Raw genomic sequence first — 17,531 nt, 5'->3', positions numbered from 1 at the left:
TCTAGATTCTAATCCTTTAAGTTGATCCACAGGAAATAAAATCACATCTATTTGACAAAATACAAAGTGCTAAGAGCTAAATACGCCTTTCTTGTTAAGAACTGTTCACAAGAAGACATACATAAAATGACATCCTGCAATTTTTCTCATAAAGTAGGCTTTTTAGACTGCATATATACTATGAAATGACTATGGTCAGATTTAATTTGTCATATATAATCCTATTCAATAACCCACTACAATACAAGCCACTGCAAATATATATGACGGTAAATTTATAAAAGAGACTTTCAAATCAATTTTAAAGAGTCCTTCTGGCCTACAGATAGATGATACTATAAGTAAATATATCAGCTGTATCCTAATGCATTTTAAAAAAGAAAATACCCTCAGATTTATCCTAAGGTGGTTTTTAAAGGTGGTTGTCTGTCACAGAACTAGAGGAAATGGATCACATAATACTGACTATCTGATTTTCTCAAAATGAGCTTTGAAGGGAAGGATGTCCTTTTAAACACTTGAGGTATGTTTGTGGGGTGTTTTTAGGCAAATGGATCAAAGATACTGAGGTCAGTGCTTTGAAAATTCACCCGTTTACCAGATTACCACTCACATAAACGTCAGTTTTACTAGTATGGTTTCAAATATCCCTACCACCACAACCAACAGTGTAAACCAGATTTAACTAGTGATCAGTGGGTCCTCAGGAGTCAGAGCTCTCCCAAAGCAGTGTCTCAGGTACTACACATTTGGGGCATGGGGGAAAATGAATGAGTCTTGTATTTACCCTGGAAAAAGATCAATCAGCGTGGAACAGTGTGAACCAAGAAGCTCTAACAGACGAAGAAGAGGGTAAGTGCTCTACATAGGACACAGGGACCTGGACCCTCTGCAGGCACCGCATGAGTGGGGGTACAAAGGGCAGTGACCCATAAGAAAGTCTGATTTGCAGCACCATTCAATTTCATCCAGTTAGATACTGTCAAGAACACCTGACAGGCAAGTAACTCAAGTTTAAGTGATTACATAAAAGATTTACTGCTTATAATAGTTTCTGGACTTCCACTGCTTCACATTCACCCACTTCACACTTGAGAGTAGAATACTCAAATCCAGATGCACAAGTGGAGCATTAACATGCCCTGAAGAACTGCTACATCTAGTGGCCTTTTTGTGAAATAAGAAGGAAGGAGAAAACAATCTGATTTTAAGACAGTACTCAACACGACCTAAGAGGAAGATGACAGATATAGTTACATGACTTATTAAGTCATCATTAAATCCAGTTTCATTTTCAGCAATGCTAATCTGACTTTTTAAATGTAAACCATCGCCCTGAAATTCATCAAGAATGTATCATGTCTTATCGAAATCTTATATACAGTGGAGAGGAGGCTGAAACAGGAGTTTGTTGGGTTTCGGTTGCTTTTTGTTTTCCTTTCTTTGCAGGGCCCACTACCAATCTTTCAGGATTCCTTTTCTTACACTGGTTTATCAAAACTTTTTTATCAAAATATTTTGTGCATGTTGATACTTCAAAAAGAGATGTTAAAGCACTCTGAAGAAAACAGCAATTGAGGCTATTAGATTTGCTATTTAGGAACTTACAGATACTCCTAACATTTGATTAGGCAGGAAGACTTTGTGAAATCTCAGTGGATTGACCGGTGCTGGTATTTGAACAAAAGCCACACAGAGGAAGAAGGCTGATAGTGAAGAGAAGTCTAGTGAGTACCACTTGACTCTTCAGAACATGCATGCATACACTCACAGCTCAAGCTCTGACACAGCCTACTTCCAGGATTCACAGAACGTTTCCATTTTTTCTTGGGTAAATTTCTCCACTCTGATTGATAACCAGTAACCTACAAAACCTTTAAGAATGGCTTTGAAAGCTTTAAGATGCTGTCTTGCAGAACTGTTGCTTTAAAAAGGCCTGGACAACTTCATGACACTTCTTATATGCCACAAACTAGCATGCTGAATATACGGAACCAGCAGCTGCCACAACAACCTGTTGCTTTGAATGACAGATTTACCTATACGAAGACCATAAGCAAGCTGCAATTAGTTTGTCTTTCCAAGAACTCCAACATGGTTTACTGCTTAAAGAAGAGCTGCTGCCAAATATGTTCCCTGCCAACACCAACAGGCATGTCTTCTCACTCTCAGGTCATGTAAAAAACTACTGACTGCCAAAGGAACTACAGTACTCATTTATTTTGATCTTCACAGAAGCAGGCAGGCCAAAGAGAATTTTCAGGGAATTCTGGTTAGACTGTCTTTTGAAGAGGGAGATACAATAGATATAAGCAGATAAAGCTTTCAGAGATGGATATCTACAGAAGCAAGAATCCCTTACGGGATCTGGGCCAAGGATTAAAGAAAATAGGGAGGAATAACACTGGAAGGAAGTGGTAACTGAGTAAGCTTTATATACAAATAGACCATGTAGTCGGTGTTTCAGCACTCAAATATCCAACCCTGATATATTTACAGTCTGTGTTTGGAAAAGTTTGCACACCTGAGTATGAGAGAAGGAGAAGACAGTGTCACACGTAGGGGTTATTTATGTAAGCAAAACAGAGGCTTTATCTGGAGGGGAAAAGAATTCAAATACATTTGCAAGGTCGCATTTGTCCCACAGTTGTATCTCAAGCGACAGGTGCTCCACATGGTGCAGACTTTATTAAGAACAAAGTTATCCAGCAACTTCTGTCCTCACCCTGGCTTCTCTACTTTATCTCAACAGATCCTATCAAGAAAAAAATCACTGCTTTTTGAAAACCGAGCAAAGATCGTAATTATTAATATTTACGCTCCAGCTAGCAAGTACAACGTTGGAATGAACTGCATGCTATATTCAAACAATGGGCATGTGTGCACATCTACGTATGCATACACGAAGGGTGCACACATGATCAGCATCTGCAGTTCCTCCATACTTTTGGTTATTACTAATACCAAACCAATATTGTTCATTGTATGACGGAAATCAGTGCATAAAGAAACCAACCAGATCAATGGAAATTATTTAGGAAAGCTGTCAATTTGCTTAAGATTCTCCAGTAACTGACTGCATACTACCTACGGCAAATTGCTTTGTTCCAGATTTTTTAATGAAAACTTTACTGAAAACTCAACTCAAATTTTATGTAAAAACAAATGTAACAACCTGTTCTCTCCTTTCCCAAATCTCCCACCTATGTCAATCATCACTACGCAGAATGATGACAAACTAGAAAACAGCTCAAGGCAGCAATCTAGCTTGAAGAAAAGCAAGAGTAAGGCACACCAAGATTTGCATTCCTATTGGATATATAAGATTAAACAATAGTCTTACTCTGTATTGCCATACTTCATTTGGAAGAAATGCTAGCTCTGATCACACTGATTGTGGAATAATTAAAGTGTCCTCTTCCGAAGATGCACTGTTGCAAGCTTGGAGAAAGGAGTTTGATTGAAAAAGAATGCTGACACAGTGATCAGCAGACAATGATTTCTTGAAGATCTTGCTAAACTTTAATCCATTAGAACCTATCTTAAGGCAGCAAAGATTTAACTTGGGTAGGTTTGAAAATTGACTATCTGGTAAGGATTTGCAGAATAGGCTTTCTCAAAAGATACGGGATGCATTCCCAAAGACTTCAGTCACTACGTATTTGAAGAAAAGATTCTGGAAGAAAGAAATCAGGGAGGAAATAGGCAAGCATGAAATGGTTTCGAATCCACCAAGACATAAATTGCTAAGGCATCCATTTCTCTTGCCACAAAGGTGCCATAATTTTCATATGCTTTGGTGATTATTACTGGTTCAGCAGACATGACCAAAAGGAAATTCCTGACACACAAAGTGTAGTACTTCAACAGGAAAACCCGAAGAATGTGAAGAGAATCAACAGACACATGCAATTATGCATCTTTTAGATCTGAATGTGATACACTTACATGGCCCCTGCTGAACTTCATGGGACCAACAGTGAGGTTAGCTGAGGCCTTCAAATCTTGCTAAAAGACTTCTCAACAAGATGATACAATACGGCTCGAAATTTCTTCTTTTTCTTTCTCACCTGAATTTACAGGATGCAGTCTAAATTGCTCATGTTATTTCTTACAAGAACAGCATTCAAGATGTTTGAAAGTGCAATATTAGAGACAGCTTGAGTTTCAAAAGAAATGTTGTTAAAAGTTAGTGACATATGAGTGTACAAAAATTTGAACATGCCTCTGCATTTTCTTCTCATCCCTGCACTCCTAAAACAGAATAAGGTGTTTCAATTTGATGGTAATCATGCTATGCCTCAAAAGACATAAGTCAGACTTAGAATACTTCAGTCCAATATACACTACGTTATCTACCCAATTATTCATTCATTAACTAGATTCTCATTTCTTCTCAGCTCCCTCCTCCCCATAAAATACAAAACCAAAAAAGCACTGTGTGAACAGGTGACCTGTCATTGACATAAGAAAAGCAGCTAAAAAGGAGAATTTGTGTAAGATGAGTTGATGTTACCGTAGTTTGAATTTATAGTAGTCGTAGAGTGAAAAAGAGGGATTTAAAATACAATATTTTATTGATTTTGCGCAAAGTTCTTCTACATAAGAGATATTATGCCTTGATGAGAACTGTGTATTTTATTGAAACTTCTATTAAGAAGCTGCACCTGAACAATTTTTTTTTTTAATAATTGATGTCCAGTTGTGACAATAGAGCACAGATCTGAATTTCAAGAGGAATGTGGTAAATAGATAAGAATGAAGTTTTGGATTAAGAAGTATGAATCTCCATATGATGTGACTGTTATTTCTGTATTTTTTGAAATACACTCCTATAAGTAACCTTCAAGACTGGAATTCTCATCTGTAATTGAAGCACAGCCAAAAACAAGCATATTTTCAGCTTGTTTCACAACTTGCTGAGCAGCAACAATGGAAATAGATGATTCTTACCTGTCGTGGCTGCTCCGTCACTCGTTGTGGATCAGATCGTACTTTGTTACTAGGATGATTTGTAACTTTGGTGACTGGTTGTTTGAAAATTGATGCAGTTTGTCTGATTGGTAAAGTTGTATTTAAGTCTGGTTTTCCCTGTTAAAAAAAAAAAAGAAGAAAAAAAGAGAATTAGGAAAAATTATACATAAAAAGTACACAAACTAATGTTGGATTCACCCTCCTCTACCGAGGCTTTTTTCTGAAGTAAAGATTTCCCTTAAATGCTGCACTTAACTACTCTTTGCAGTCCTCCATTTTAAAGAGAACAAAAAAAACCAAAAAAAAAAGTAACACTTAACTGGTTCCACACTTTTCCACCTTCTTGGGAAGAATCAAACTGCTTGGAAGTTCATCTTTTGTTAAAATATATATGTTAATTGTTCAACTGACTTACATTCTGAAAAGAGACAGCTTCACAATCAGATGTCAAAATGAGATCTCCAAAGCTTCATGCAAATATGTTTGTAGCTAACAGTTTATAGAGTTCCAAGTCTTAAAGGACAGCATCTTCCTACATAACCCTGGTCACAAATTTCCTAAGCAATTCCTACACCAAACAAATCCTCATTAAGTGCAGCAATTTATTCTGGAAAAAAAACTAAAACTGTATCAACTTCAACAAACATTTTGACAAAGCTAGTTTTTATCAGGTTTGAGAACTGATGATTCCCAGGCATCTGCCTTAACTTTACCAATAATATCTGGTCACACATCAAACCCTTAGGCCTTTGGAGAAACTAGTGCCTGAAACCCTCTTTGTAGCAACAACCCCAGAATTATTTGGGGGGGGAATAGAATTCTCCCATAACCCCCAAAACTGATGAAGAAAGAAGATAGATCATCACCTTACACCATTCCAGCTTTTCTAAACCTGTCTCTATCCAAAAGCAGACTGCCAGTTTGAAGTGCTGTGCCCAGGAACAGCACCTCACAGCTTTTTGTTTGTAATCCCATTTCCTCCAAGTCTTGAACACATAATACCAGACTTTTCTGCTTGTGAATTTTGTCTGATATTTTCCTTAACTGAAATAAAATATTTTTTTTTTCCCCCCAAAGGATACAAGAATGTGACTGAGAAGACATGTCACTATATTGACACCAGAGAGACACTGAAAATAAATATCCCATGATAAATACTCTCCTAATTAATGTGTACCAAAAAGCAAGTTCACTATTTTGCAGGACAGTCTTAAGCACTTCAAAACAATTCATAGCCATATCTAGTTTCTGACATAGAAAAATGGTTAAGTTTTTGCGTTTTATAAGTTTACTGCTAGTCATTCAAAAGGAAAAGTAGTAAGTTATTATGCAGTATTTCACACCTCAGAAATTTCATAATTGGCTGTGAGATCACAGGTCAAAAGTTACACAGTGAACACTGGTATTAGACTCCATCCATGTTAGAAGTTTTTCATTAGGATTTACTTACACTCCTAATTTTGTGAGAGAAAGCAACCACTTGATCTTAGAAATGGGCATTAAATCTCAATATTCATATCCTCCATACATAGATTATACAATTTGGACTACACAACTTCATAAAACAGACAACGTTAAGAACCAAAGAGCACATGCTTGTTCAAAAAGCATTCATTTCTAAGATCAACACTCTGGAATTCCAGACAACAAAAGTTAGAACACTGACTATAGATATTCTGTAATGATCTGTATCAAAATTAAATTAAAAATATGGCGACAGGCTTAGGTTTGTTAAGCAGTAAGACTTCTCTTCACTGCATCTGTTGCAGATTAAATTCTTATTTTAAAAGTACACATCCCTCTTTTAGAGCTTTGCTAAAGCAATCTGATAAGGTAGTTCCTTCACCATCAGAACACTCTGATTTTAGCATACCTCTGTAATTGCAAGGCGGATGGCTGATGAGAAAGAGATCATGAAGTCATTCTTTCTATATGTGTACAGTGCACAATCTATAAACTAGCAATAATGAGAGTATAATCTCTGCACTCCACAGAAAGTTATTTTCATCATGAAGACCATTCTATAGGCAAGCCACTTAATCCCAAAATACATCCTTAGACACTACAATAGTTATTATATTGGGTGCTTCTATCCAGCTATTCGATTCATGTGCTGGGTGGGGGGACAGGCAAGGGAGAGGTCTCTTGTTATAGCCTCTCCAGGATGACACAGTGCTATTAGATCCTGCCTGGCAGAAAAAAATAAGGAATTCCTCCATGTATTTCTAAGGAATGTAATTGACAGGAAGAAACAATATAGAAACACTTCACATTTATCCAGGCACCTCAATATAATCTAAATGAAGGGACAGTTTTAAAACTTCAGGCCTCTATTTTTCATGCAGATGGCAAAGGTGGTGATTTATCAAGAGTACTATGCGTATTCTTAGGTATTCAACAGTATGACTCCATTCAGACACTCATTTATAGTTAACACTGTAGCATGTTGGAATCCTGGCTTAATATTGATTTATTCATCCTCTCACAAGAGCCAGAACACTTTTCCAGATCAACAGAAGAAATATGCCAGAATATTCAACAACAGACAGGTGAATTCTGAAAGAGTTCTAGAAATCTATTATTTTCAATGGAAGCAGTTCTGATCACAGCTCTCTATTCTTACCACTCCTTTAAATCACAGAATCACAGAATCATTTATGTTGCAAAAGAGCTTTGAGAATAGGCCCCCTTTCTTCACAATTTCCAGGTAGTGCAGTTAACTCATTAAAATATAATAAGGCTAAACCAATGGAAGTTTTCCTCAGAAATTCAGACATCTATCATTTCTAGTATAAACTTACAGCCAGAAACTAACCAATCTCTGTGTCTTGCAACATTACGGCTTTTGAATGGGAAAAGCAGCGTATCTTCAGAGATCTCCATCCCTAACACGCTGTTGAATTTTAACTGGAACCAGGGTTTCCGTGGCCAGAGCAAACAGCAACAGAGCATGAGTAGTTCTGCCTCATTACACTTAACAGTTTTAACCAACCAGAGAAATTGCCATTCAATCAGCACGGAAGTCCTAAGATCTTTTTATACGAAGCAAAAGCGAGAATCTAAACTTATAAGTAAATCTAGACATCAGTCTTCACCTAATGTTTCACCCAGGTAGTCCAGGTCCGCTAGAAAAATACTTGCGATACTGTGGTCATCGCTTTGCATGGTGGATACTGGTTATGGGCTCCATTTTTTTTCCTCCCTGACGATGACAATAGTAAGTCTAATGTTAGACTTTCTCATATATAATACATTTTTTCATATATAATTAAAGCATCTCTGATGAGCACAGCATCACCAACCAGAGCTAGACAGTAATCACACATACTTCAATTTGCACAAAGTATTTTGACAATTAACTTTCCTCACACCACGTAATTTAATTCACACCAGAACCCTGACAGACCTTGCCTATCCTACAAGCTTTGCATTCCCTTATCTTGTGACATCAAGTTCAAAGAAGTATTTGTAGCTTTGAAGTCCATGGCCCCAGGGCATTCTGCACAGTAGCATCGGTATAAGTGGTAAAATAGCTATTAAAACTGACAAAACCAATAATATTACAGAGCCAGCTGCCATATGGGGGTTAAATCTGGAAAAGCGAACATTTCTAGAACCAAGGTCTTCATTTCAAGTTCAGAAAAATATTTACAGGCTCCTTATGGCCAGTGATGGGCCTTAAAGAGAAGTTAAAAATTAAATCCATTAAACTCAGAAAATAAAAAGGAGATTTCTTCAGGCAGTCTGAAAAATCAAGACAATTCAGCTACATTAATGATATGGCGCCCAGAATTAAAGCGAAACCCTGATGAGCTATAAACGATGCAGGAAATACAGGTTCAAGAGCTAGATGGCCCATATACTTTTTATCAAGGCTACATACTAGAAAACGGTCATCAGGATAAACTGTTTAAACAAAGAACAGAGCAATTCCTAAGTACTGTAATTATAATCTTACTACTTTCCTGTTTTATTTCCTCTCTCATCATAGTCACATCTGGGCTTTCTGATCTCATCCTATATAAACAGTCTCTCATTTGTGTCACTGAGTTTTGAACAACAGAAAACTCTAGCACAGAAACTTGCTAAGCTCACCCATCTCCGGCACCTGCAGATCTTGGGATATACAGGGAAAAAAAGCAACTGATACTCAGAGAAACTTTTTCACAAGAAATCGTAAGTCAGCCACACATAAGATTTATCCGTGACAAAGGAAAAGCTTCCAGCACATCCCTACATCTTCACTGTAACAAAGATCCCTACAACCGACACCTCTCCTGGAGAACAGAAAGTTCTTTTGAGCTTTCCACCTACACGTTTCAAATGGTCAGACAGCGATTACTTCACTTGAGATGGCAATTAAGCTCACAATATTCAGTTTTAGGCACACTTTGGCCTTCAGAAACACAGCTGTACTGTGGGCTTCTATGCTGCTTGACTACTATCACAGAACAAAAACCTCTTCCTACTCTGGGAACTATAGTAATGTACTAGCTAGCAGAAAAATCAATTCCCTGCTCATTTTTATTCAGTAGGAGTATTTTATGGTCCAACAAGGATTTCCAAAAGAATTTCAGCCCACTACCTTTCCAAAGACATGTCTTTGCAGAAGCATCAACATGCCCAGGACATAAAAACATTTTAAAAACTCAGCAGAGGATTTTCAAGCCTTTCAAATCCTTTAATCTAAGAAGTCACTTATAACCAGACAGCATGTTTAACCAGTACTATTATGTTTTCTTTACAAAATGAAGAATTGATAAGCATATTTTTATAAGCACTGCAGTATGCTGTGTCTACTGGATTCATATTCAATTGTATTCCTTACTTCACTGTCTCTTCAAAAGCACTGCAAATAAATAAAGTAACTTAATTTGCAAGTGAAATGTAAAAATGGATACACAGAAAACAATGGCAAGATTAATATAGGTTGAAGCAAAACTCCTCCTGCAGCTTTACCGTAAACAAACCTATCAAACATATGCCTTTATTGCCAATACTGAACGGTCAGTATGAATGCGCAGTGCTAAGATTGGAGAGAAGTATTTTGCTAGAAGTGTATTTCCGTGTCATTTACACTGCTGTACATTTAACATCACAAAATGGAAAGCATTCATTAGCATATATTATCCGCAGTTCCACTTGAAGCCAGGTAGCATTAGTATGTCAATCTTGACATTGAGTTGTAATCTGCTCCAATTACATGAGAATCTCAAAAGTTACAAGTATGGCAAGACAGCAATTCCATCCACCAGCTACATAAATCTAACTGCCTAGACACGTCCCAGTAAGAAGACTCAAGTGTATTTTGATGTTCCCTCTTGAAACATATGAGAAGCCAAAGGATTTAGAAACATTTGTGGTAAATTGTTTGCACAAAACCAAACAACCTATAAAACAGGAGCAAGTTTATACACAAACTTGCCTATGCAAGTCTGTCTTTTATGGCCCCCCAGCAGCACAGCTGCAAGGTGGACTGGAAGACAACTCCAACCAAACTCTTTCAGTGTCTTGTGGAAAAAAAAAAACCAAACTCCAGGAAAATGTTTATCTTCATTTTTAACTATCACAGGAATACTGCAGAAATTCCTGAAAGCTCATGAGTTACAGATTCAGTCACTTAAGAAATAATAAATGTTATTTACCCGCAAAAAAAACCCCCACCGCCCAAAAAAACCCTTTCCTAATTTTGTATGTAACAGAGCTACTGTCAGCAACATTCAAGTAATCTCAGATCATAGAAATACAAAGTAAGCACGGACTCATCTAGATTTTATATACCAAATCTTCTAGTTTCTGCTCATGCAAAAAGCATAATCAAAACCTTTCCTTGGACTACCCCTAATTGTTAAATTATTTGAAAGCCTCATGTCTGTGGTAAGAAAATAGTAAATAATTTGAACACATGCTTTAAATAAAAAGAAACCAGCATGAAATGTGTGGTTCACGCATTACAAATGGCAGATGACAAAAACACATCAGTGCACAAGACATACCTATAACTTATTAGGTCATTTCATACACTACTGTAAGTTAAGAAATCCTGAAAAATAGAATACTTTAAAAAGAAAACATTGCAGGTTGTTACAGAAGTCCTTTCAAACTGTCATATAAGGTTTCTAAAGTTTGCCCAGAAACATATTATATCTGAGAGTCAGCTAAACTGGTCATCCTCCTATGTGCTACATCACTTATTTCACTCCTGCATGCTTCAGCCTTTTATTTTTAATGTTATACACATTTTCTTCAGTATTCAAAAGGATACATTGTTGTTTAAAAATAAATAGACAATAAGAGAACAATCAGATCAATTGAGAAAGGCCTAATCTTAAACAGAAAAACACCCGGCCTCGTTAAGCCACATAGCTGTACACAGCCATCCAGACTTGTACAGATAAACGCATCTGCCTCAGAAACAAGCTTCCTGGCACATACTGCACACATTAAAAATGTGAACTATTTCATCTCAGAACAGGAAGATGAACATAACAATTTGAAGCCTTGCACAGGAGAATCTCTTGGCGTCAACAGTCCTAACTTTTCCCATTTAGAAGAACATCATTCAGGTAGATGACTAGCACTGAGGTTCTTAGTCCCAAGCCAACTCCTGAATTACTCGAACTTTTGATTCATACTTAACCTCACCTTGGTATTTTTCTCGGTAGTAGCAGAGTATTCCATCTATTTACAGTTACATCTCTACCACTACTAAAAATTAAACATACATGTACATCTTAGAAGCAGACTGCTTTAAGCAGAAAAAAAAAAAATTGCTAAATGAACTACAGGAAAGGAAATTCTTAGGATATCCTTAAACACAGTATTTACTAACAAACCTTATTTTGATTGAGAGAATCATTCCTTAGTCTCTGTTTGTTCTTCTGCAATTTACTGGGCATCATCTTTCCCGTTCTGAAGTCAAAACTGCTGAGATCAACAGTGTTTCCCAGGTATCTTGCCAACTGAGGCTTGCTTCTGAACTTCTTACCACTTGGACTAAAAAGAAGAAAACACTTTAGTATGTTTTGTTGTACAAGAGGATACAACCTTGACTTCTTATAACAGGTTCTATGCCTTGTTAAATATCTAAAAAGTTTCCATTATCTTTATTCCATGTGGCACATTCATTGCTGTGTCGGTTAGTGACAGCATACCTGTCCAACCTCTGCGTATCCGCTCCCATCCCTGGCACAGGGTTTGATTTATATGTCAGGCTGTGGGACACTAGGATACACTACACCTTGGGAAGCTGGCTTAGCAGTACAGCTAAACCAAACTCCAGCCTAAGCAGCACAAATGTCAGACTGTGGCCAAGTGCAGGACCCTCTCTGCATAAATGTAAAGCCCATATGCGAGGTTCCAATGGATGGCTAGCTAAGGCCAACCTCGACTCAACAGCAACCCTTCCCAGCTATCAAACAGCAAGGCGTTAAACAGCTGCGCAGGACTAGGAGCGGAGGTGATGTGACATCTTATTGCTATTCAGTCACTACGGCTGGTGAGCAAAGCCAGGGAAGTAACCGAGCGACAAGCAAGCAAGCAGCAAGCAAGATGATGCAGAATATGAAACAGGTCCAAAGCTGCCATTGTGCATATAGATCTCACCATAACAATGAAATCATATGGAAGTGGTAGGGAAGTTATTTAAATCATCTTCATTTGGAATTACGGAATTATTTCTACCCCAAAGTCCCAGCTGATGTTTCTGAGTAACATCAACAAACATCCCATTTCCCATAAGGAAGTGCTAAATCTACCAGTCTTTAAATCACAGAACCTTCTATCCTCTCAACTCTACCTCATTTTCAAGCATTCCGAACACAGTCACATACATCATGCACACTGCCTGTGCTAAATACACATTTTATCCATGCGTATTTTCACCGACTTCACTGGACACTTGCTAACTAGTCTGCATGCCCTGTCTGCAAGGCATTGCTAAGAAGCACCTTACTGACAAGACACTACATAATTCATTTCACGGTAAGGGCCAACGGTGTGCTGTCCCCAGACTTACAAGCTCAGCAGAAAATCAACCATCAAGAACTGCTCTGTAAAACTCAAACTACAACACCAGTTTGCAATAGCGACTCAGTAGAGAGAGCTGTGAAAATGGCTTAACACCCCTCATGTGATGTCAACAGTCCCTTGGTCTAATGCAAATCTCGACCCAATGAATCAAGCCAAGTGTCAAAATCCTCCCAACTACTGAAACCAAAAAGCTTAACCGAGCTCAGAGAATTTTCACGCTACTTCCTTTCTGCAGAAAACTACAAGATTTTTTTTGTCTTCTTCACTTTTCAAAGGGGGGGGTGGGGGTGGGGGGTTTTGGGTCTTTTGGGTTTTTTTGTTTTGTTTTGTTTTGTTTTTTAAACTTCAAAATGCCTTGAGGCAAGAACTTCCCCACTGAAAAATATGTACTGAATTCTGGGAAAAAATAGCTAATGAAGCCAAACATTTTTCAAAGTCATTAAAATGAATCCAGAAATATGGAAAGACATAATTAACAAGCGGTAAAGAGTGGGAGAAAAAGACTTAAAACAGATCACAATCTGAAGCTAACCTCCTCGAGGATGGGTGTGGGAGGGAAAAAAAAACAAAACACCCCACCACACATATGGACACCCACACCCCACGACAAACCTCTTTTCTACTTCTCATAAACCAAGAATTGAAGCTATGCTATAAACCAAACTAAACAAAACACCAGTTTTATTTCAGATAGTGCAGATTAACACCCTGGCTTGTTAACAGTAGAAAAAATTCTGTGCTGAAGGTCAGAGACAGAGAAAGGTTTTTGTGGGGCAAGGAAGTTTGCTATTAAAATAATCTGACCCATTGCCTTTCACTCCTATTCAGGCACCTATAAGAAAAGATCAGGATAAAACCCTGACAAGAATTGCTGGCTGCCTAGCTAAACATCCCGGTTTCCCAACAGACTGGAAGGGCTGAATTTACTGAATAAAGCCTCCTGTTACGAATTGCTTTCCCAATGAACATAAAACACTGAATGAAAAGGAGAAAACAATGACTATAAGCAAACCCTGAAGCTGGTGTTAGTGTTCTTTTTTTTTTTTTTTGTAATTAAAACCTGTACACACAGTCATTTTAGCTCATAACTAAGTAACTACTAAAAGCACATAGAAATTTGCCATCCTACATCTTCTTCTATTATATCCTAATTTTGGTACCAAAGATGAAACATGCTTTCATTTTTCCCATATCACCACCTTCTGTTGTTGTGTAAGAAGCTAACAGACTCTGTCATCAATACAGCACTCTTTTTACTAGCTTTCCTCTTCAGATTCCTTGGACATAAATGCTTCACATACACCTCAAAGAAATTCAGAATTTCAGCAGTGAGCTGTTATCAGCCTAGCTTCACTAAAAATTCTTCCTGTAGAACTCTGAAAACAGATTTCACAAATAAAAGCAAATTTTATAAATGCATCCAACACTCTTATTTACAAATCTAACGTTTCACAGGTCTTGGTTGGTTGGTTGGTTTGTTCAGTCATCCAAAAGCAAATCAAAGTATATGACCCAATATTCCATACTGGCATCTGCACAGATCATCAGTAAGGCGGTATTAAAGGCTATTCCAAACCACAGCACAAAATCTACCACCTAAGTTAACAGTGAAACTCTTAGCAGGGACAGACTGCAATCCATTAGCAAAATATCTAGATTCACTTTAATCTCAGTGTTAAGAAAAACTGCCTTTTTGTGCTGAGATTAAAAAACAAAAATATGCCAATTAAAAAATAATCCAAGACAAAAAAGAAGCAACTGAAAATGGGCATTTTTTTTATCCTGTCCTATAGCTTTTGGTTCTGTGTTTTCCCACACCAGTGTGAGGGATGATAGACTTGTTCTGTCTGTCCTTGACCTGACATAACAAGAGCAAACAAAAAGGCAGGCAGAGAGCAATCTGCCCGCCTTAGCTTTGGTTGCCACTTCAGTCAAGTACTTATTGTGGACTTTTTTTACATTTCCCATATTCCACCATTCATTCTCATTGTCCTACTCCTTCCCCAGATGTTGCTGCCTCCAGTCAGCAATCAGTGACCACAGCAGCTCCCTGTCTCTGCAGAAGTATGTTACTCCTTTGCATCCCACTACATTCATATTGTCAGTCCATCTTTTCCAAGTTGAGAACCACCCAGCTGCGCTCTCGGAGAAAAAACAGGAATTGTTTTTCTTAGTCCTTAAATGCATAGTTTTCTGTTCCTTATTATTTCCATCCTAAATCATGCCCTTATCTTTAAAGTCATTCAATTTCTCCTGATTATTTTCTGATTCTCACTTGTTCTGATGATGTCCCAGGTATGAAATTTGCTCACGATGTATACACAGCACACATCATTTGTGCATCCAAGATACTAAGAACAGACTGGTTCCAAGAACTCCACTAGTAGCTTACAACACCCAAGAAGCCCTTGTTTTACCATAAGGTACTGTTGTCTCCTCTTCACCCCATACCTTAACCATTATACAAAACCTGTAGTATTCTCCGTTCTCCAGCTTCAAGGAAATCTAATGACAAATTATTGAAAGTGAAGTTCACTGAAGTCCAACAGACTGAGTAGCATTCCTTCTGCTTACTGCAAAACATTATTTCAGCACAAACTCTAAAACCTAGTCAATTCTGCTATGAAACTACATTTCATTTGATTCCATATTTCACAAAAGCCCCTATCCTTAATTGTTCTTCATTTCAGAGTTTCAACAAGTTCATATGATGTCAAAACACTGGAGAAAGTACATGCTTTGTAAGCCTTCTGGTTCAGCCTTGGTAGCTGGCAAACAAAATACCCACCAGCCTTCTGTTCAGTTTCAAGGCTGCAATTTTTTCTAATGTCATCCAGACTCGTTTCGTATGTCAGACCTTCATCCTGTTCTAAAAGGGGCATGAATACATGAGCTGGAAGGATTTGAATAAACTCAGAACTGTATTTCCACCCCACTTATATTAGTTTTCACATATATTCATTTTTTCACTAACACTCTTGTAGCTGTTACCATTTTCTACTTTGAAAGTGCAGGCTGTCAAACCACTAAAGTAATGCCTTCATTTCTGAATTATTCCCAGATTATCTTCGGTCTCCAAGGTGCTCCTGCTGCAAAGCTTTCTCTTACCTGCAGAGAAAGCTCCATGAGGTAAAAGTCAAATAAAAGGCCTATTTGCAGAGGCTTTATTTGAGCATCTATTAAATAATTAGTATGCACTAATGGAAAAGAGTGAGGTTATAGAACCTATTTAAAACACTATGTCTACCTAAAAGCCTGCTACTTACATATTTTGGTTGAAACTAAGAAACAGCATATTTTTTTCCCCCCCCTAAAGTTGTTAAAACCAAGATTAAGTTCAAACTTAGTTTTGAGTAGAATAGAAAGGCAGAAGGAGAGGTATGAAGCTTTCTTCTCTCTGAGAAGGTTCTCTGGATGATGTGACAGAGCAAAGCCTCTGGTCCAACTAAATTGCAGCGTGCCCCAACATTGAGACAATTTAGAATTGCAAGATCAATGTGAGATTACACAGCAAGATCTCCACATAGATTTTCAACAATAAGATTGTTGTAAGATTTTTATTTTTATAAGCACTAACCAAAAAAGTTACAAATATTTAGTCTTATCTAAAGACAGTAAACTTTCTATAGGCTTTTAAAATTTTTATTAGCTTTCAGTAGAAGTTTCAGGGTGGGGGGATCCATCAGAGATATTATATTTAGTGCACCTGAGAGACTTAGTTCTACGTGTGTACCAGCACTTAAAACTTTATCCTGTCAAATTAAACACTGTACGATGTTTATTAACATAACCAATTAACAAAAACCAGCACTCCTCAAAAGAGGTGATGCGCAACAACCTCTGAAAACTATTATTTCAATGACACTATCAAGGCTTAAATCGCTTTATACAAGACTAAATGAAGAACACAACCCTTCACCTCTAGCTATGTGCTTGTGCAAATTCACATATATACAAAATGAAGTTCGTAGTAGGCTGAGGATGATTATGTCATGTAATGAACTTGCAAGGAACGTTATTAAAAAAGACACTTTCCAGATCTTTCCTGTGAAGCAGCAGAGCAAGCTAATTAACATACAAGGAAGTTACCTTGAATTTTATCATACAGTAAAACCTACTTGATACTAGCCTATCTGGCCCCCTCCCCAGTTCAAAACGCGCAGCAAGTTTACAGGCAAAATAGTAGTGTGGCTTATTAAAACAATAACCTTGTTGGCAGACATTTCTGGGTTTGGTTGCTTTCAAAAAAACGCTGGCAAGCTATCTTCTTTTTCTTTGTTTATGTTGAGCTTTTGCTTGCTGGCCTTCCCCATCAAACAGATTTTAGAGGAAAATTTCAACCATAGCAAGCTAGATGCTCCAACAGCAGATGATAACAGGGAAAACATGCTGTCTCCACCCAAGTTTAAAATGTCTTGCTTTTCAAAGCAGCTCTAGCTTTACAGTTTTGCAGCAGTGGCTAAAATGATAAGAAACTGAAGAAAGAGAAAGTGTGATTTCATGGTTATTAAAACTACAATTCATTC

The 17,531-nt window shown here is 37.5% G+C and overlaps 1 protein-coding gene across 1 annotated transcript in view; it reads right to left on the bottom strand.

Moving 5' to 3' along the window:
* The window catches only part of MBD2 (methyl-CpG binding domain protein 2), a 40,377-nt gene that overhangs the window by 15,840 nt on the left and 7,006 nt on the right, over window positions 1–17,531 (bottom strand). The window contains exons 2-3 of the mRNA XM_055698478.1: window positions 11,811–11,970; window positions 4,954–5,091 (exon numbers count right to left, since the gene is read on the bottom strand). Of these exons, the coding sequence (XP_055554453.1) occupies window positions 4,954–5,091; window positions 11,811–11,970 (298 nt within the window). The remainder of the gene's footprint in view (window positions 1–4,953; window positions 5,092–11,810; window positions 11,971–17,531) is intronic.

This window comes from Falco cherrug, chromosome Z (assembly GCF_023634085.1).
Source record: "Falco cherrug isolate bFalChe1 chromosome Z, bFalChe1.pri, whole genome shotgun sequence".
NCBI lineage: Eukaryota > Metazoa > Chordata > Aves > Falconiformes > Falconidae > Falco > Falco cherrug.
This window is presented reverse-complemented; position numbering and strand designations above follow the sequence as displayed.